The sequence below is a fragment of the Pipistrellus kuhlii genome, unplaced genomic scaffold (assembly GCF_014108245.1).
Source record: "Pipistrellus kuhlii isolate mPipKuh1 unplaced genomic scaffold, mPipKuh1.p scaffold_m20_p_4, whole genome shotgun sequence".
Lineage (NCBI taxonomy): Eukaryota > Metazoa > Chordata > Mammalia > Chiroptera > Vespertilionidae > Pipistrellus > Pipistrellus kuhlii.
This window is the reverse complement of record NW_023425540.1, coordinates 70,595,468-70,617,622: the sequence shown is the minus strand read 5'-3', so window position 1 is coordinate 70,617,622 and position 22,155 is coordinate 70,595,468. Positions and strand designations below refer to the sequence as shown.

At 40.3% G+C, this 22,155-nt stretch overlaps 1 protein-coding gene and 1 long non-coding RNA gene across 3 annotated transcripts in view; both read left to right on the top strand.

Annotated features, from left to right (window-relative positions):
• Positions 1-21,139, top strand: part of LOC118702839 (NXPE family member 3-like) — a 56,087-nt gene extending 34,948 nt beyond the window's left edge. Inside the window, exons 4-6 of one of the 2 annotated variants that reach the window (XM_036409308.2) lie at positions 8,453-8,532; positions 8,932-9,144; positions 20,402-21,139. In XM_036409308.2, the coding sequence (XP_036265201.1) occupies positions 8,453-8,532; positions 8,932-9,144; positions 20,402-20,934 (826 nt within the window). In that variant the 3' untranslated portion in view covers positions 20,935-21,139. The remainder of the gene's footprint in view (positions 1-8,452; positions 8,533-8,931; positions 9,145-20,401) is intronic. The other variant, XM_036409309.2, reaches the window with a different exon arrangement.
• Positions 6-2,276, top strand: LOC123651148. Its single transcript, XR_006739648.1, has 2 exons — positions 6-1,171; positions 2,199-2,276. It is a non-coding gene; the product is annotated as an uncharacterized LOC123651148 (long non-coding RNA).
• Positions 21,140-22,155: the final 1,016 nt, after the last annotated feature.

The window sequence follows — 22,155 nt, the reverse complement described above, 5'->3', positions numbered from 1 at the left end:
AGAAAACATGAGCAGGGAAGCTTGTACCAACCCTAAGCCACATCCTTCTTTCTAAATATCGTCCCTGTGACACAATGACCCTCCCCAGTTTATCACTCATTTATTTATACTCTCATCCAACAGGTGCTTATTGAGCACCTATTACCTGACAGACATTTCTAAACAGATATGTACTGGTCAGGCTATCCATTTAAGGAAGGTTACAATTGATCTGGGGTTTAAAGAAAAAAAATAGGAATTCTCCAGAAAGGTAAGAGATAAGATGTTCGAGACAGAGCAAATAATCTCAGGGCAAACGTGTCTTGAGTGCCTCATTTACTTATTCAAATTCCTGCCTGCCCCTAGATTTTCATCTAAAAATAAATACATTAAAATTCCTTGTTTAGTTAGATCTTCAACTATTTAAAAATCTATTTTTCAAAAACATTGAAGATGGGTTTTTTTGTTCAGAATTTTTAGTGGTTCTCAGTAAAAGGGTTGGTATGACTACTTGGTTCTGCCATATTATCAGAAAAATGAATCTTCATTCTATTTCATTTGTTCCTGCTAGTATCTTTGATATTTGTTCTCTTTATTTCATGATGTATTTCTTTTTTTTAATATAGAATTATATTTATTAATATGAAAAGATATTCCTATCAAGACACCACTGGCCTGTAATAACTAGCAGAGACAGTATGCCTACTGAAAGTGTAGAGTTTTAGGCAAGCAGCCCTGTGTTAAGCAGAAAACTGGGGCAGGCCTGCAGGAGCAGGCAGCAGCCTCTAGCAAAGTGGGATGGAATCTGGTGAAGGAGTAATTGTGAGAGCGCCCAATGGGAACAGCATCTTCTGTAAGCATATGTGGAATACCTCATTATAGTTCCTTATTTCTTTTTTTCTAATTTCATGATTTAGAACAATTCACCAATCTATCAATCTTCCTTATATGAGATGAAAATAGTTAAGGCTATAAATTTCTTTCAGAGTACAGCTTTAGCCTATATTCTTTAAATTTTTGTATATGAAAACTTCATTTTTATATATTTTCATATGGCTTGTAATTTACACAGTGATTTTTCTCTTTAATTCATGAATTATTTAGAAATTATGTTTAGTTTCTGAATATAAGGTAGGGAGGTAGCTATCTTTATTTCTTTTCTTAATTTATTTGCATTATGACTAGAAATATGGTTTCTTTTTAATTTTTTTATTTTTTAAATAAATCTTTATTGTTCAGATTATTACAATTGTTCCTCTCCTCCCTCCCCCCGCCATAGCTGCCCTCCACGCAGTTCCCACCCCTCCCTCTGCCCTTACCCCCCTCACTGTCCTCATTTGAGACAGCCTTATGAGGCAAGACTTGCTTCAGTGAGGCTTTGGTGCTCACTGAGTATACCCCCTGAGTGTGTCCCTTATGGATCTGAGGAGCTGTAATCTGGATGGTTCCACTCTGACCCCTGGGTACACTGGCTCTTGGATCTCCAAGGAGGTGCTAATTTAGCCTCTGCCTGAGGCCACCCAGCAGGAGCTATGGAGAGATCTGCAGATTCCTCTTCTTTGTTTGGGTTTTGGAGGTGCCCAGATGAGGCCCAGCTGTGAAGCAATGCAAGCTGCTGTGGGGCCTTGGGCCTTCTTTTGGATGTTCTGGGTCTCTCTGACTCAGCTGCAGTTTATTAGGTAAGTTTAGAATTCAAAGGACCGGGCCATTCATATGCAAAAGCCTCTGTGCACAGCTTGGATGGGGCAGAGTCTCTGGGCAGAGCAAATAGCAATGGCTTCCCGTCAGCTCTGCCCTAAGAGGCCCCCAGGTCTCAGTGTCCATTGGTAAATGCTGCAAGCACCTCTGAGAGAAAACCACCCTCGAGTTCCGCCCACTGCCAGACAGTCCAGTTTCTCCCCGTATGAGTCTGGGTTCCCAGAGTCTCACCCAGAACTGGAGTTCAGGAGCTTGTGTCTCCCTCCAGATTGAAAAGGCAACCACGTACTCAGTTGCCAGCTCTCTGCACATCTCCGTACCTCTGCCTTCTGCAGCTCCTCTGAGTCTCAGTGTGCTTTTCTCTTTCCTTCTAGTTGTAGAATTTCCACTTAGCCAGCCTTCCTGTGGTTCTGAATGATGTTCGTTTGGTCTTTTAGTTGTAGTTTTGAAGTTGTTGTATGAGGCAGCAAATTCAGGTGTTTACCTATGCCACCAAGTTGGTTTCTCCCTCTAGAAATAAGGTTTCTGATATTAATTCTTTGAAATTTTATCTGTGACCCAGTAAATTACTAAGTTTTGTTTGTAGTCTATATTTTCTTAAAAATAGTTTGTATTCTCGCCCAGCCAGTGTTGCTCAGTAATTGAGCATCGACTTATGAACCAGAAGGTTGCAATTCAGTTCCTGGCCAGGGCACGTGTCTAGTTGTGGGAGGCAGGAGGTGGCCGATCCATGGTTCTCTCTCATCATTGATGTTACTATCTCTCTCTCTCCTTTTTCCTTCCTCTCTAAAATCAATACTAATATATTTTTAAAAATAAATAAAATAACTTGTATTCTCTATTTCTTCAGAATGGAATTCTGAATCTATTTGATTTAGATTGTTAACATTTTTATTCCAAACATGTATATCTTCACTAATTTTTCTGTCTGCTCAATCTATTAGCTTAGACATGAATGCATCATACTATGTTTGTAGATTTGATTATTTCTCTTTGTGATTCAGGCTGTTTTCAGTTTATACTTTTCAAGGTTACGTTGTTAAGTATATTCAGCTTTGTGATTGTCTTATGCTAATGGTAAAATATTAATGTTACTTTCTTGCTTTTTGTCTTAAGTTCTAATTTTGGCACTATGAATATTATAACAATGCTCATTTGTTTAGTGTTTTCATGGTATATATTTTTTTCTTCTCTTTATATTTCAATATTAATATTTTGTGTGAAATAATTTTAGGTAGGTCTCTTGACATGAAATGTGGCATTTGTTTAGGCACAGTTAAATAAATCATAAAATAGACTAAATCCATGAAGATAACTAACTTTACCTAAACATAATAGTATTCAAACCAATGGAGAATATGTTGAATAGTAAATAAACATAAAATAATATAATTATATCTGAACTCTAGAGTATATGCATAAAAATCAATGTCAGGAAAATTTAAGATCTAAAGAAAGATCTAATTCAAACCTGGCAAAGCATTAAGATCCTGTAGAGCAGGATGTTGGGTACACAAAAAAGTAAACTTTAAAATGGGCATAGGAGGTAGGAAAAGAAGGCAGATGGGTGGTTTAAGAAGTTGTCCTATGAAGGAAAGGAACATGACAGAGTTGCAGCGATAGGAAGAGGTGATGGAAGAGGCAGTTTATTCAATAGAGCAGATGTGATTATGTTTACATTATGAGAGAAAAGAGGTAGCACAATCTAAAAGATGCAGAAGGAGGTAGCATTAGGATACAGTGTCACGTCTCCTGAGTAGAGAGGGCAGGAAGTGAGGATGGGTGCAGAGGTTGACATGTTTACTGATAAAGAAGTGAATGTTAAGAAAGCCCCTGTTGATTAGGAGGTGCTTCCCGGGCCTGGGAATTGAAGGAATAAAGATGAGGTAAGAAAGATGTCTCTCCCAATCTCAAGTATCCTACAATGGGAGCACAGTGGAAACAAAAAGATTGCCCAACAGTATTTCCAGCCTCACTGGAACTGTCGTCCATCAGTTCTAAAGATAGCAGTTCACACATTCAAATATTCATTCTTATTTAATAGCTATTTATTTCATCATTGCCTCCTCAGCAACTCACATTCCTATGGTCCGAGTTTTTGTTTTGATGAAATTTTTAAAACATTTAATCTGCTTTATTGCAGTATAATTTATACACAATGAAATAGTCTTGTTTGAAATGTGCAGGTTAATGAGATTTTTTTGTTTTGTTTTGTTTTTAATCCTCAACCAGGGATATTTTTCCATTGATTTTTAGAGAGAGTGGAAGAGAGAGGGAAAGACAGAGAGAAACACATCCACTGGTTACCTCCTGCATAAGCTCTGACCAGGGACACGAGTCCGGGAGGAGCCGGCAACCTATGCTCTATCCACTGAGCCAAACTGGCTAGGCCCAGGGCAGTGAGTTTTAATAAATGTGTACACCCACCAACTGTCACCACAATCAAGAAATAGAACATTTCCACCACTTCTAAAGAGGCCCTGTGTCCCTTTACAGTCAATTTTCCTCATCCTCCTCCAGCCCCAGGCAAACACTAATTTGCTTTCTTGAAAGTAGGTATTAGCTTTGCCTTTTCTAGAACTGTATAGAAATGGAATCATACAGTTTGTACTCTTGTATCTGCTTCTTTCACTCAGTAACATGTTTTTGCGATTCTTCCATGTTGCTGCATATCAGTAATTTTTTTCCTTTTTATTGACGAATGGTGTTCCATTGTACAGATATACTACAGTTTATTTACCCATTTACCTCTTGAACAGTTGGGTTGTTTCCAGTTTTAGCGATTATGAATCAAACTGCTGTTAATATTGGGGCGTAAGACTTTTGTAGACAAATATCTTTGTTTCTCTTTGACATCTGTGTGGAACTTTTTTACTACTAGACTTTATGAATTACAACTGTTTTAGATTTGCAAGGAAATAGAGCAGACAGTACAGAAATTCCCGTTTCCCCCCATAATTTCTCCTATGTTTGTTGCAGTTCATGAACCAATATCGATACATTATTATTAAGTCTATAGTCTATTTAGGTTTCTTTAGTTTTGACCCAGTGATTTTCAAAGGTGAGCTGGAAGAATTTTTAAAACATATAATACCTGACTATTTAGTCAGGGGCACTGACCTTTTTTCCTAGACTGTCAAACAAACAAACAAACAAAAAATAACAGCCAACATAACAATAGCTGTCGAGTGTGAATGAATCAAAATTATATCTATTTTTTTGTCAGATCAGCAAAAAATATGGCTTTTTTTTTTTTTTGGTGTGTCACAGAATTGTAGTAATTAATGTGTGTCTTTCATGAGATAAAAGGAAGCTAAACATTGCTATTTTAAAAAAATATTTTTTTATTGACTTCAGAGAGGAAGAGAGATGGAAACATCAGCAATGAGAGAGAATCTTTGACCAGCCAACTCCAGCCTGTGACCCACGCATGTGCACCCTTCACTGACGTTGAACTCAGGACCCTCTAGCTACTGAGCCAAACTGGCCAAGGCAAACATTGCTATTTTAATCGAATAGCAATTTTTTTGCTCCAGAATCCCATCCAGAATACTGCATTACATTTAGTTGTCAAGGCTCTTGGTTGTGACAGGTTCTTTTACTTTATTTTTGATGACTTGGACAGTTTTGAGAAGTATTGGTTAATTGTATTGAGTATCCCTCTCTATTGAAATTTTCCTGATGTCTTTCTTTTTTATATATATATTTTTTATTGATTTTTTACAGAGAGGAAGAGAGAGGGATAGAGAGTTAGAAACATCGATGAGAGAGAATCATTGATCAGCTGCCTCTTGCACACCCCCTACTGGGGATGTGCCCGCAACCAAGATATATGCCCTTGACCGGAATTGAACCAGGGACCTTTCAGTCTGCAGGCCGACGCTCTATCCACTGAGCCAAACCAGTTTCGGCCTGATGTCTTTCTTATGATGAAAGGTGGGTTATGGGTTTGAGGAAGAAGGCCACAAAGATCAGGTTACTTTTTCGTCCCATTATATCACGTGCACATGCTACCTCTGTGATGTGGGAGTGTTGACGTTAATCTGGCTGGGGCAGTGTTTCTCTCCCCAGGCATGCTTGTGCATCCTTCTTTATCGGAGAACTACGCGATCCCGTGTGGCTGTTCTTTCACCTGGCCTGTCAGTAAACGGGGAGCTCCTGGGTAGGTTGATGGCAGAAAGTCCAGGTTCCTGATAAGATTTTCTCTTTCCTCTATCACTTTTTTTTTTCTGATTCTTGGTTGTAACTGCTTCCCTCTAAAAGTGCTAATTGTGAGGAGAAACCAAGATGGCGGCATAGGGTAGACACCCAAATGCAGCCTACCACAACAAATTTGAATTTAGAACTGAAAAACAGGGGAAACATCACCCTGAAGTGCCAGACGGCTGGCTAAGAGGAGGCTCTACCATCTGGGAAAGAGAGAGAAGGCGCGCTGAACCTCAGGAACTGTGAAGGTGCGAAGAACTGTGTGTGCGAAAAGGCGGCTGCAGAGTTCGCTGCCGGCTTGCTTGTGGAGTGCGGAAAGGGCAGGCTGAGTTCGCTATAGGCTTACTCCCTGCGAGGAGAGGGCAGACAGCGAATGCGCAGCTGGCTTTCTTGTTCACAAGGAAAACAGAACCACCCTATTGCACTGATAGACAGCCCCAGACAGGGAGAGGCCAGACTGTCAGGCAGTGGGCAGAGATCTCTCGGAGGTGTGTGAAGCCAGCAGCCATTACTGCGGGACTCAGAAACCAGACCCTCGGAGGGAGGAGCTGAATAAAGCTTGTCTGCACCACCCGAGACTCTGCCCCATCCAAGCGGAGCACAGAGGCCCTTCCAGTGACGAGCTTCCTCATTCGCTGCCAATAGACTCTCCTAGGGAGGGGCAGACAGGAATCTAAAGCTTGTCTGCAACCAATTGTGCAGGATTCAACAAAGCTTGTCTGTGCCACCCCAAGACTCAGCCCCATTCAAGCAGAATACAGAAACCCTCCTAGCTGAGACACTTCTGATCTTCATAGCCAATTGGCTTGGAGATCAACGCTTCCCAGTGATACCAACAACAAGCAAGGCTTAACAACAAGACTGTACACACAGCCCACAAAGGGCTACACCAAGACTGTCCACCTCAGGTAACTGGGAGGCTGACTCACTGAACCATATAGGACACCTTAGCACACAAAGCCACCCTACCAATTCAGGGAAGCTGAGAAAATGCCGAGACAAGGAAATAGATCACAAACAAAAGAAATGGAGGAAAAGAAGAGACTGGATATAGAGTTCAAAACCACGCTTATAAGATTTTTCAAGAATTTCCTAGAAAAGGTCGATAAGACCTATGAGGAGATGAAAAGGGATCAACAAGAAATAATAAGGGATCAACAAGAAATAAAGAATACATTGTCTGAAATAAAAAATATTATACAGAGTCCGAAAAACAGAAAGGAAGATTGCAAGAATCAAGTCAAAGATTTGGAACATAAAGAGCCAGGAGACAAGAAGCAAGAAGACAAGAGAATCCAGAAAGTTGAAGATAATGTAAGAAACCTCTGGGACAACTTCAAGCAAACCAACATCAGAATTATGGGGGTCCCAGAAGATGAGAGAGAGCAAGATATCGAAAACATACTGAAAGAAATAGTGACAGAAAACTTCCCCCACCTAGTGAAAAAATTAGACTTACAAGTCCAGGAAGCGCACAGAACTCCAAACAAAGGAATACAAAGAAGACCACACCAAGACACATCATAATTAAAATTCCAAGAGCAAAAGACAAAGAGAGAATATTAAAAGCAGCAAGAGAAAAGCAGGTAGTTGCCCATATGATTGTCAGCTGATTTCTCAACAGAAACCATGCAGGCCAGACAGGAATGGCAAGAAATATTCAAGGTGATGAATAGCAAGAACCTACAGCCAAAAATAGTCTACCCAGCAAAGCTATCACTCAGAATCAAAGGCCAGATAAAGAGCTTCATTAATAAAAAAAAGCTAAAGGAGTTCATCACCGCCAAACCAGAATTATATGAATTGCTGAAGGGGGTTCTTTCAGAAGAGAAAGTAAATAAAGATAAAAACTATGAACAACAAATACGTAACTATCAACAAGTGAATCTAAAAACCAAGGGAATTAAAAAAAAAATCTGATGAACAATATTAACTGGTGAATATAATAGAATCAGAGGTATGGAAGGGGAGTGAACTGACGATTCTTGGGGAAAAGGGGAGAGGGGGGTGTGGGAAGAGACTGAACATAAACTGTGCACCTATGGATGAGGACAATGGGGAGTGGGGAAAGGGCAGAGGGTGGGGTGGGAACCTAATGGAGGGGGTGGAAAATAAGGAACATTTGTAATAATATGAACAATAAAGACTTACCGGTATTTAAAAAAAAATAAAGTGATGGTCAGAGACTGACCTATTGTTATTCCGAATGAAAAAAATAAATAAATAAAAAATAAAGTGATGGTCAGAGGCTGACCTATTGTTTAAAAACTAATAATAATAATTAAAATAAAATAAAATAAAATAATAAAATAAAATAAAATAAAAGTGCTAATTGTACTGTAACTGCCTCACGCTCCTTTAGGACTTAGGCAGAGAAGACCTTACAAGTCCACCATCACATTCCTATACTGCAGTGTTTCCCAAACTTCTCTCATGATGAGAATCACCTGTATTTTAACAACTCCACCAGGTGATTCTCATCCTGAGAGAAGTTTGGGAAACACTGCTATACTGGATTCTGGCTTTCGCCTGCTCAGCCACTCAGTGCTCACTCTCGGTGTTTCTCCAGGCAAGTGACAGACCAGGTGCTTCCTCAGGGCATTTCTCCCATCCAAGTCAGAAGGGCGGCCCCGGGAAACAGCAGCCTGGGTGAGTGGGGCTGGCACTTGCGGGGGACCGGGCGGGTGGGGGGTGGGGAATAGACTTAGGGTTTTTGTTTGTTTGTTTGTTTGTTTGTTTGTTTTCTTGACTGGGAGTTGAGCCCCAGTTCTCCTGCCAGGGCAGTATGCATAATGGCTAGTAATCTGTGACGCAAAGTCAGACTTCTTGGGTCAAATGCTATCTCTGCCAGTCACTGTTCTTGACCACAAGTACATTGCTAACAATCCGGGGCCTCCGTGTCCCCACTTGTGACTGGAGATCAGCATTGTACTTCATGGGCTTCTGCAAAAAAGTAAATGAGGTAATCTATGTAAAGTACATAGGAGACAGCCCGGAATTTTATGATATGGAAATGTCAGCTGTGTTCTGGTTTCTCCTTTTCCGTAGCCCTGTCCTCTCGGCCCCCGTGCAGTCCTGGGCTCCCCGCCGCAAAGCCCTCTGGCTTCTACCACGGGCACGTGTGGCACTCGCTGTCCTGCTCCAGCCGCTCCTTCCCCACTGCTGACAGCGTCCTGGGCTGCCTGGCCGGCCGCGTCGTCCACATGATAGGGGACTCCACGCTGCGGCAGTGGTGGGAGTTCCTGCGCGACACCGTGCCCTGTGAGTGGCCCCGCCCCGTGGGGAGCGGGTAGGACGCCGGGTAACGCTGTGGTTCTCCCAGCACCTAACGCCCAAGTGACTTCTGTGGCGTGCACGCTGTTTCCTCGGCCTCTCCAAAGCTAAATTAACACAATCCCAACTCTCCCGCGTGCACCATCTCTCTGATTAGTCAAGATGAAGAATGGAGAACAGAAACTTGTCACAGGGTTTCTGAATAGCCTCCCATTTAGAAGAAAGGGGGGGGGGGGGGGAAGCAAACACAGCATCTATATCATTTGATGCTGTGTTTGTTTTTTGTTTTTTATTTTAAAAAAATTTATATCCAAGCAGCCAGTACCTCATACGGAGTTACTACAAGTCTCGAAGATATCTGAGGAGTGGGAAGGTAGAAGCGGAAAGCTAGCCTGAATGACAGGCGGGCTGAGCCCAGTAATCAGTGGCCATAGTCTCTGTGAACTCATTTGTAAAGTTAGCAACAGACTAGTTGAGGCTCCTGCTCACCATGTTTTTGAGGAAAGTCCCACCAAAGCATATTATCTCTGACCTCAGGTAGTTCAGATGCATTCCTGTCTTCCTAGAAGTTTAGAAATTTTTAGAAAGTTTAGAAATATGCCATATTGTCGTCCTCAGTCACTGGCACTAATTTGAGGTTCTTTATTTTAAACATCGAGCTGTAATTGACAAATCCTAAGTAGAATATATTTGAAGTGTACAATTTAGAAGAAAAAGGTAAAGATAAAAATTATGAATAACAAATACATATCTATCAACAAGTGAATCTAAAACTCAAGTGAATAAAAAAACACACCTGATGAACGGAATAAACTGGTGAATATAATAGAATCGGGGGTATAGAAAAGGAGTGGACTGTCAGTTCTTGGGGGAAAGGGGTGTGGGGGATAAGGGAAGAGACTGGACAAAAACCATATACCTATGGATGAGGACAGTTGCAGTAAGGATAGAGGGTGGGGTGAGAACCGGGTGGAGGGGAGCTATGGGGGGTGGGGGGGAAGAGAAACAATTATAATAATCTGAACAATAAAGATTTATTAAATTTAAAAAATATTAAAAATAAAGTGTACAACTTAATAAGTTATAACAAATACATACACCTGGAAAAAAACCTCCACAAAAAAGATAATTAACATATTGGCTTCGCAGAAACCTTTTCTGGGGGCCCTTGCTAATCCCTCCCTCTTACCTTCCCTCCTTCCCAGGCAGCCACACATCTGCTTTCTGTCTTTCCAGCTTAGTTTGCGTTTGCTAGAACTTTATGTAAGTAGAGCCATACAATGTATACCCTTTTCTGTGTGTGGCTCCTTCCAAACAACATCATTCATTTTGAGATTCACCCACTTTTCTGGGTGGGGCAACAGTTTGTTCCTTATTTATTGCTGAGAGGTAGTCTGTTATGTGGATATATCGTTATTTGTTTATCCACTCATCTGTTAATGGACGTTCGGGTTGTTTCCAATTTTTAGCTATTACAAGTAAAAGTGGCTATGAATATTTGAGCACAAGTCTTTTTTATTATTATTTCAAAGAAGGAGAGGGAGAAAGGTAGAAATACCAATGGTGAGAGAGAATCATTGATTGGATGCCTCCTGCACGCCCCTACAGGGAATTGAGCCCGCAACCCAGGCATGTGCCCTTAACTGGAATCAAACCCCAGACCCTTCAGTCCAAAGGCCGACGCTCTTTCCACGGAGCCAAACCAGCTAAGGCTGTGCACAAGTGTTTATATGGGGATATGCTTTCATTTTGCTTGAGTAAATAATACCTTAATGTGAAATGGCTAGATTAGATGGTAGGTAAATACATATGATTAACTTTTTAAGGAGCTGCTAAACTGTTCTCCAAGCTAACTACATCAGTTTATATTCCCACCATCACTGGATAGGACTTCCAATTCCTATCTATTCTCACCAACACTTGGGAATGTCAATCTTTTACACTTTAGCTTTATCAATAGTATTAGTGTTCCTAATGGCCCATTTAGCATTTTGTACAATGGCTGCTTTTAAAATCCTTACCAGATCATTCCAACATCTGAGCAATCTTGGGGTTGTTGCATGATTGTCTTTTCTCATTCAACTTGTGATTGCCATGGTTCTTGGGATGATATGTGCTTTTCTGTTGTTTCCTGGACAGTTTGGGTATTCTGGTGTGAGACTGTGGCTCTTAGTTTACCTCCGTTCTTTTTAACAAGCGTTCGCACTACTAGGTTGTAGTGGCAGGCCCAGGGTGAGTGTATGTCCAGCTCTCTTTGGGGCTCTGTTGCTACCACCCCGGTGAAAATGGAGAAGCAACTCCATGGCCTTGCTGCCACTGGGTGAGGGCGTCATTCAGCTCCACACCAGGACAGGTGGGACAGTGCCCACGAGCACTCTACACTCTGCCTTTTCTGCCAGCTGCCGAAGGGAACTCAGATCCCTCTTGGGATCAATTTTATTTCAATCAATGTATACACTACTTTGAATTCTTTATATCAAAGACCCAATTAGATATTTTATAAATGAAAATATTATTTTAAAACCCTCCATAGACAAAATAAACAGTGGAACAGATACCACATTAGAACAAATTAGTAAGCTAAAAAATTATTCCAGACTTCACGTCCTCTCCCTCATCACTACAGTATTCTTTAGCATGTTCTTTCACCTGTTATTGTTAACCATTCTTTATAGTCACTTTCCCTGTTCAAACAAATGTATGATTTTTTTTTCTCCTGGTTGGACCCTAACTAATACACCAGGAATTCCTAATGAATCCATTTTTATATTCCTCTTGTTTTGCCATAATAATAATTTTTTTTAAAGCCCTAGAATTCCAGTGGCTTGACACAATGCATGTTTATCCTGAACTCACCTAAAGTCCATTGTTCGAGGGCAGGCTTCCACACCACTGTCTGCAAAGCTGGGGCTCTGGAACCCCGGTTCTTTTCACCCTATGTCTCCACTGTCCCCAGGGCCTCCCAGAAGGCACTGCTGGATCCTCAACTCCCCAGCTAGTGGTGAGGAGAGAGAGAAAAAGAGAGGAAGAGGGGAAGGGAGAGGAGAAGGGAGAATGGAGGATTGTATAGGGTGTTTTGTGTCCAGGCAGGGAAGTGGTATCTGCTGCTCTAGCTAGCCTCCCCTTCTACCTTTCCAGTGTATTTATTTTAGCCACATCAGTGAGCTGTGTTGATGTTTTTATAATTATGTAAGTATTTTTCTCTTCATAGTCAAACTAATATTATGATTTCATTTCTTGTGTGGTGCTTTGTTTTTCTGTCTCTTTCTCTCCTTTCTTGCCTTCCTTGTTTCTCATCAATACATATTTATTGAACACCTATGATACCCAGGCACTGTTCTAGGTTCTAGCAACGTAACAGTAAACAAGAACAAAAATATCAAGATTCCTGTTTCGTTGTGCATACACTGGTGGAAAGACTCAGACACTGTGACACAGTAAATATACATACATTTCCAGGTGTTATGATAAAAGACTCTGTGAGGAAAAGTAATGTGAAGGTTAAAGATGGTGAAGAGGAGGAGGTTAAGATGGTAAAGATTAAATAAATGGTCAGGGAAGATCCTTTTGAGGCAGTTTCATTTGAACTGAGCCCAGAATGATAAGGAGGAGCCAGCTATGTGATGATCTTGATGATACAACCCTCTGCCTCTTTTGCAACTATACCTGTGTCCCTGAACACACCCCTGGTGTGTCCCTCATGCAGTTCTCATTGGTAAATGCATGACCCCAAACGTCTAGGAGGTACTAATGCTGCACAATAATCAAAATGTGGTTCTCAAAATGTGGTCCCAGGCTGGATGCATTGGCAGCACCTGGGAGCTGGTGAGACATGCAGGCTCTGGCCCCATCCCAGATCTGAATCAGAAATTCTGGGGAGGAGCTCCGTCTGTATCAACAAGCCTCCAGGTGATGCTGCTGGGCTCCGATGTCTGAGAGCCTCTGCCCTGGACCTCTGCACCTCTCTCCTCAGTGACGACTTCAGTGTCTTCATCTCACACTCAGCTGCTGACCTTGTATATTTTCTTGAACAAAACAAAGCAATCAGAAGTGACAATCCAGACTCCCACCACATTGCCTCTCCTACCAGCATCTGCACTAGTGTCCTCTGTTTTCCTACATGTTTTTGAAAATGAATTCCCCATGCTCCTATCCTTCTCCTTCGGTTCTACATCTATTCAAGGACATCTTGCCTATTCAAGGACATCTCTCTACCCATTTCCCTCCTTCCTCCTACATCATCTTCTCCACCAGCATTATTTCCATCACATTCCCATCAGCACATACCTGCTACTTTTTACTTTAATATTCTTTTAGAGAGAGAGAGAGTTAGAAACATCAATCAGCTGCCTCATGCACACCTCCTACTGGGGATGTGCCTGCAACCAAGATACATGCCCTTGACTGGAATCGAACCTGGAACCCTTCAGTCTGCAAGCCCATGCTCTATCCACTGAGCCAAACAGGTTAGGGCTACTTTAATGTTCTTAAGTGTTTGAGTCGATTACAGACATCGTGACATTCTACCATCAAATATTTCCGTATCTTTTAAAAACAGAATATTTTTAAACATTACCCAAATAAGATGACCACAATTAAAAAATGAATAACACTTTCTGAAATCTAATATCCAGTTCATAATCAAATTTCCTCCATTGTTCTTCAAATTCTATACAATTGTTTTTTCAAAGCCAAGATCCATTCCAGGATGTGGTTGTTTTGTCCCTTAATTTCTTTACATCTAGGCCAGTCCTTCTTTTCTTCACCTTCCTTTATGGAAAAGTCAGGCCAGCTCTCCTGTCAAATGTTCCACCTTCTGAATATTTCTGATTGCTTCATTATGGTGACATTTAGTTTGTCCTCTATTTCTTGCATTTCCTATAAACTAGAATTGAAAGTTCAAGGCGGGATAGATTGAATGTAAGCAGGTACATAAATGATGTAAATTCTGTTTGCAGCATATCAGGGATGCACAGTACCTGATTGTTTATCATTAGTGATGATAAGAATGACTACTGGATAAGGGGATTCAAGCTGATCCCTCCACAGTGCAGTGTATTTTCCCCTTGGGACCAGAAAGGAATCTAGTGGTGGTATTTTGGCATTGTGTGAATTCCAGAAGTTCCCATTAATCATTCTTATTATGATTTTACCACAATAAACAATTATTGCCTTTATCAATCATTGTATGTATTACCAAAGGGTGGTTTTCTAACTCTTATTGTTCTTTTTATTCATATTGGCTGGTCTTTTATTCTTTTAAAAATGCTTTCTCTCATTAACTGGAGCTAATAGGTTAGTTTGAAAGATAGCTTCTCCCGAAAAGGCAAGAAAAACGTTAAACTATCTTTAATTACCAACTTACAAGGAAGAAAGCTGATTTAAAATGGTGACAAATGACTATTTTTCAAGTATCATTATAGATACATGGATTTTTATAGATTTGGTTTATAATCAGCTAATATTTTACTATAAAACCATTCTTTTCTCTAAATACTTTCTTTCATCATTTTCTCTAATATTCAAATTTTCACAATCTCTACCAAGGTGGCTCCTATGTCCTTTTTGATATACCTCCAACACTGGAGAGTTTCCTTGATTTCTGGCATGAGGTATTCCAAGTTCTCTATGTATTATTCTGCTTAGACTTGGAATTTGTTGATTCTTTAAGGATTCATGGTAAATGAAAAATTAATATTTGGGCACTGTAAGTATTCATTATTATTGGGGTAACATTGTTTCTAGGCCATTTAATATTCAGAAGAAGATATAGATATATGGTTGATATATGATCAATAGCTGCCCTAAAAATCATGAATTCATATTGATATTTCAAATTTATCATTTTTTAAAAATATATTTGTATTGATTTTAGAAAGGAAAGAAGAGGGAGAGAGAGAGAGATAGGAACATCAATGATGAGAGAGATAATTGATTAGCTGCCCCCTACATATTCCCTACTAGGAATCGAGCCTGCAACCTGGGCATGTGCCCTGACTAGAATCGAACCATGACCTCCTTGTTCATAGGTCGACATTCAACCACTGACCCACAATAGCCAGGCTATTAGCCAATTATTAGCTTTTGGTTTTTATAGTTTTCTCAACTTATTAGACACTTCTAAACAATATATATAAATTTTGCCTGATTTTCAAGTTCATATAAAAGAAAACGTATGGCCGGGACCGGTTTGGCTCAGTGGATAGAGCGTCGGCCTGCGGACTGAAAGGTCCCGGGTTCGATTCCAGACAAGGGCATGTACCTGGTTGCAGGCACATCCCCAGTAGGGGGTGTGCAAGAGGCAGCCGATCGATGATTCTCTCTCATCGATGTTTCTAACTCTCTATCCCTCTCTCTTCCTCTCTGTGAATAAATCAATAAAATATATTTTAAAAAAAGAAAAAAGAAAACATATGCTGTAAATCCTGTTATGACTGGCTTCACTTGCTTAATGTTATGTATTTAAGATTCATCCACATACTTCCATGTAATTACAGTTCACTCATATTCAGTTATATGGTATTTCATTGTATGTTTACATCATATACACTGCACTTTTACATTCTATTGTTGATGGGACTATCATGAAATATGCTGCTATAAATATTTTTTGTGCAATTACCTACAGTCTACAGGAGCGTGTGTTTCTGTGGGATGTCACCTAGCAGTGGTTTTGCTAATCAGAGAGTAGGTGTGTTTTGAGACTTTTTGGATTCTGCCAATTTCTTAAAAGTGGTTTTACTGGTTTACTCTTTCACAGGCGGTTCTTGTTGTTCCACATACTTGACAGCGTTTGATATGATCAATTTTTAGCATTTGGAAAAATTATGGATGTGTAGCAATGGCTCATGTGGTTTTCATTGAGTTTCTCTGATTAGGGATGAGAGAACACCTTTTTTATTTTTTTAAGTTTTGTACATTTGGATACATGATTGACTTGGCACCATGATGGAGAAGTTCATCCTTTCCCCACAGCTGTGTGGTGCATTTTCATCATAAATTGGGTGTCCATATGTCCTGGTGGGGATCTCAATTCTGTTTAAGGAACCCATTTGTCTGTACCAGTATTGGTACACCCAGTCTTCATTACTATAGTGCGGTAATAATTTTGGACTTCTGGTGGACAAAACCTACATTTTTGTTATTTTTTAAAGAGTCTTTTTTAATATATTTTTATTGATTTTTCACAGAGAGGAAGAGAGAGGGATAGAGAGTTAGAAACATCGATGAGAGAGAATCATCGATCAGCTGCCTCTTGCACACCCCCTACTGGGGATGTACCCTCAACAAAGGTACATGCCCTTGACCAGAATCGAACCCGAGACCTTTCAGTCCGCAGGCCGACACTCTATCCACTGAGCCAAACCGGTCCCGGCTATTTTTTAAAGAGTCTTGATTTTTTTCCCCCCTTTTGTGCTCCCCTATGGATCTTTTAATTAACTTATGGAATTAAACAAAATTCTTTTGGGGTTTTCAATTTGATTATATTGAATCTATAGTTCAATGTGGTTTCTGCTGAGATATTTAAAAATGATATATCCTTTCTACTAATTCTATTTTAGTTATTAATTCTATTATAATTGCATTGTGACCAGAGAACATATTTTAAAATTTTAAAATTTTTTGAGATTTGATGAGACTCACTTTGGGACTCAGTATACAATCAGTTTTGTAAATAGTACACCTATGTAATATGCAATTGATAGCTTTGTTGTCTAAACAGGACTGACTGGTTCTTAAATCATGTCATTCAAATCTTTACATCATTATTAATCTTTTGTCTACTTATTTTACTAATTACTGAGAGATATTCTTCCAGAATGATTGTGAATTTGTTTTCCCATGTAGTTTATTTTGAAATTTGCTATATTTATTTAATGCCATATTATTAGATGCATAGCTATTTAGAGTCATTACAAATTCCTGGCAAATTGAACTTTTTATCATTATGAAGAAAATGATATTTCCTTATGATCTTATTCCTAAAATGATATTTCCTTATGGTCTTATTCCTAAAATGATATTTCCTTATGGTCTATATCAACTTTCTTTGGCTACAATTTGCATTGTTCATTTTGTACTAGATTTGGTTTGAATCAGGATTCAAACAAAGTGCACACATTGTATTTGGTTAAGTGGCTCACATTTCTCTTAATGGTTATAGAGCTATCCAAAATATTTATTACATAATAGGTGAGTTATAATAGTTTGAATTTTCAATAAATTGGTTAGTTTCATCTAAGATGTCAAATTTATGTATGTAAAGTTGTTTGTTGTATTTCCTTATTATACTTTTGATATTTGTAATGATAGCCTCTATTTCATTCCTGAAATTGCTTATTTTGTCTTCTCTTACTTTTTTTTAAATTTCTTTATTGATTTCAAAGAGGAAGGGAGAGGGAGAGAGAGAGAGAAACATCAATGATAAGAATCATTGATTGGCTGCCTCCTGCATGCTCCTACTGGTAATTGAGCCCGAAACCCAGGCATGTGCTCTGGGCCAGAATCGAACCTGGGACCCTTCCGTCCACAGGCAATGCTCTATCCACTGAGCCAAACCAGCTAGGGCTCTAAGTCAGTTTTTAGAGCTTCAATCAAAAGCACAAAGTATTTCACTAAAGTTTTCCTCCTTGATTGCCAAAGGACTTTGATCCATGTTCACACCAACTCTTTCTTTCTAAAAAGGAGAAAATAAAAGTTTAATAATTGTGCAAGGGGAATTCACATAGACGTAATAAATCCATGACATGACAATCTCCAAAAACAGCACACCACTAACTCTTGAGAATGGCAAAACCAGAGCTTCATATCTCTGCTATCTTTACTCACAAATAATAGTCAAGAATCAGTCCTAATCTATCTCTTTAATCTCCTATGCTTTCCTTCTTCTCTCATGATAATTTTAAAAAAAATTTTCATTATTTTTTTAGCTGTTTTCATCAGGGTATGATGGGTACATAATGCAGCATTAGCAAATGGTAACACATAGCATAGCATATTCTGTACCTTTCCCCCCCTTAGTATATTTGGGATATATCTCTTTATCAGCACATTCTGTTTTATTGCTGTATAAGACTCAGTGTATGAAAGTTCCTTATATTCTAGACACCTGGTCCTTTTCCAATTTTTGCTGTTATTAACAATGCCACTACGAATAAACTCATCATATGGTGTTATTTGTCCAAGTAGTTCTATAGGTTAGACTCCAAGTAGTTGTATGTATCAAATAGTAAATACAAAGTAAATTATTTGATATTGCCAAAAGTCCCCATCTTATTTGCTCAAAAAGAATGAAAAAATTAGCCCTAACTGGTTTGGCTCAGTGGATAGAGTGTCAGCCTGCGGACTCAAGGGTCCCCGGTTTGATTCCGGTTAGGGGCATGTGCCTTGGTTGCGGGCACATCCCCAATGGGGAGTGTGCAGGAGGCAGCTGATCAATGTCTCTTTCTCATTGATGTTTCTAACTCTCTGTCTATCTCCCTTCCTTTCTATAAAAGATCAATAAAATATATATTTTTAAAGAAGAATGAACAAATTAACCTGTTGCCTCATAGCTTCAACGGCCTATGTTGTTTGGTTTGGATTTTTGTCTTAATTGAATAGATGAGAAATATAACCCATTCAAGTAGAAGCATTTTATTACATTGACTTTCCTATCACTACTTGTAATTGGTTTCCTCTTATGACAATTGGTTTCCTCTTATTTTTCTGGTATTTCATTCTCAATCTCCTCCTCCTCTACCTATTATCTAAATAATAATTTTTTGTAGTTATTCTTGGACCCTCTTCTTTTCTCCCTTGTCATAATCTTCTTAAATTATTTTGCCCGTTCCTGTGGCTCCAATGCCATATGTAATTACATATAACGAATTTCAAATTTACTTTTCTGGTCTATACCTCTCTTCTGAACTCCAAATACCAATTTGATATCTCCATGTTGATGCTCTCAACCATCCCAAAATTCAATACAGCACTAACTTTAGGATCACCGTTCTCCTTCTCCAATCACTAAAATATAATTCAGACTTCCTAAAGCATAGTCAGTATCATCAGCTTCCAATTGCTAAAACCAGAAATTAGTATCCAATTAATTTTCTAATCCTATCTACATAAAAATATACATGTTTCCATTATTCAGGATGAGTAAGTTCTGGAGAGCTAATGCACAACACCCCCTTGCCTCTACCTTTACCTCTCTCCGTCATGGCCTGTTATAAAGTGAACTTCCCATTTCACCTCTTAGTACCCCTGCCTCCATCCCAGGTTTTCACAAAGGAGCGAGCATGAGCTTTTTAAAATGTAAGCTACATCATGTTACTCACCTTCAATGGACTCTAATTTTCCTTGGCACAAAAATAAAAATCATTGACATGATGGTAAGGGACTACATGACGAGACTGCACCTATAATCTCTAACCTCACCTCCCGCCATACGTTCTGCTCCAGAGGCACCATCCTCCTTAAGTTCCTCAAAATCTCCATCCTCCCTTCTACACAGGAAATCAATCAATATCTCTCTCGATCTCTCTCTGTGTGTCCCCCAAGAGACAGTAGCTCCATGAGGGCAAGGACATGGGTCTCTTTTTCACATTGTATACAGAAGTACCCAGAACTGTGCCAATTTGTACTTGTAAAGACTCATGTCGCCAAGAGTTATTAAGAGCCTGAGCTAAAAGTTGGATGTAAGAATTAGACATAGGAAACCTTAAAAATGAATAATGAATAGGATTTGATGAGTTATTCGACTTCAGATTAAGACACAGAGGTATCAGATATGACTAACGGCCTCCCCATGGAAAGCTAAGAAAAAAAATAAATAAAAATAAAACATTAGAAAGTCACCAACAGGTGTGAGGCAGCAGTGGCAGATTCACTTGCCAAGGCAATGTACAAAGTTCAGGGCCAGGGCGGATCATTAGAGAGAGAACATTGGGAAGTTGGAAGTATGGAATGGAAGCTCAGCAAGCCATCAGCTCTCAGTCAAACACTGAAGAGGTAGGAATGAATGAATTCCCTAAGGAGTAGATCAGCGTTTTTCAACCGCTGTTCCGCGGCACACTAGTGTGCCGCGAGATGTTGCCTGGTGTGCCGTGGGCAACTTGAAACTCGGGGGCAGGGGTGCATTCGGTTTTAGAGACAGAATGCTTATGTCCTGGGAAATGGGGATTCATATTTTCGTTTGTACAAGAGGATGGTACACAATCCTATATTAAACCCTTAAACGTCCTCTCTTGTCCTCTCACAGCCCTGAAGCCGGTGGACCTACACGCCACGTACCAGACGGGGCCCCTGATGGCCGTGGAGACCACGCGGAACATCGTGCTGCACTGGCGGGCCCACGGCTGGCCCCTGCGCTCCCTCCGCACGCCCGTGGCCTCCCTGCACTCCGTGGTCCAGGAGCTGGGGGGCCTGGCCGGGGGCCCCCACACCGTGGTGGTGCTGGGGCTGGGCGCGCACTTCACCACCTTCCCTCCGTCCATCTTTGTGCAGCGACTGGCAGGGATCCGGGCGGCCGTGGCTGCGCTGCTGGCCCGCGAGCCCCACACGCTCGTGGTCATCAAACTGGCCAACACGGGCTACAAGTCCGTGTATGGCAGTGACTGGTTCACCCTGCAGGTGAACCGGCTCCTGCGAGCCGCCTTCGCCGACCTCCGGGTGGCCTTTGTGGATGCCTGGGAAATGACCTCCAGCCTGGCCCTGCCCGACAGCATCCACCCCGTGAGGCTCATTGTCCAAAACGAGGTGCACTTCCTCCTCTCCTTCATCTGTCCCACCTGAGCGCCTCCCTGGATCGGATCCTGGGCGGTTGTGGATGAAAGCCATAGGGATGGTGAAGAGGGTCAGAGCGACAATGGGAGTCCGAACTCACAATGATCCGGAGAAGAGTGGCTACCCCGATGTCTGTTTGCTGTTAGCCCTAGAAGACAATCCTTGTGTACATTAATGAAAGATTTTACATAAATGAAATATTTTACATACCTTCTTTTAAGTTCACTTTGGGGGAAATTTTTACTGGTGTCATTGAAGATTACCCAATTGTAAGTAATAATGCAGAAAATCTCTCATGCACTTACTCAGTTTCTCCCAATGCTAACATCTTACAAAACTATACACCGAATGGCCAGATTATTATGATCTCTGAACGCATAATAATAATCTGGCCACTCGGTATATTTTAAAGGCCTGGTGCATGAATTCGTGCATGGGTGGGGTCCGGCCAGCCTGGCCAGGGGGTGGGGATAAGGGCAGTTGGCCGGCCTGCCTGCTGGTCGAACTCCTGGTTGAGGGGACAATTTGAATATTAGCCTTTTATTCTATAGAATATACACTGAGTGGCCAGATTACTATGTATTCAGAGATTATAATAATCTGGCCACTCGATGTATAGTGCTGCACGATATCTTGCCCATTGATACAATCCACCGATCTTACAGACGTGTCCCTAGTTTTACGGTACTCATTTGCATGTTTTTAATTTTATGAAAGTTTGTCATTTGTGTGGGTTTGTGTCTAATTTCTTAGCATCTGTTTTATAGCCTTGCAAAGGAGGTAAGACAAGGTCAAGGGTTTATACAAAGTGGCAAATCTAATAGGAGAGCCCTGAATAAACTAGAATCTCAACAGACTCTATCCTCAGGCTAAAGAGAATACAAAAATAGGACCTCAAACCCTTTCACTTCTCAATCCTCTTTTCCTTAAATCAACCAAAGGTAAACTATTCTCACCAAGGTAAATAAGAGCTTCTTTGAGGTAAATCCCATGAACCATTTTCAATCCTTACCTTTTGATGTTTTTCTCCTGCATAATGGGCCACTCCTTTCTTGCTGAAACCATCTCTTCTCTTGGCTTCATAATATTCAGATCCTTCAATTCAGATAACTTGAAAAATGAAGTCCACCGGAATCCATTTTGCTGGTGAAGGTGGTCACAGAGGCACCTAGTTTAAAAAAAAAAAAAAATATATATATATATATATATATATATATATATATATATATA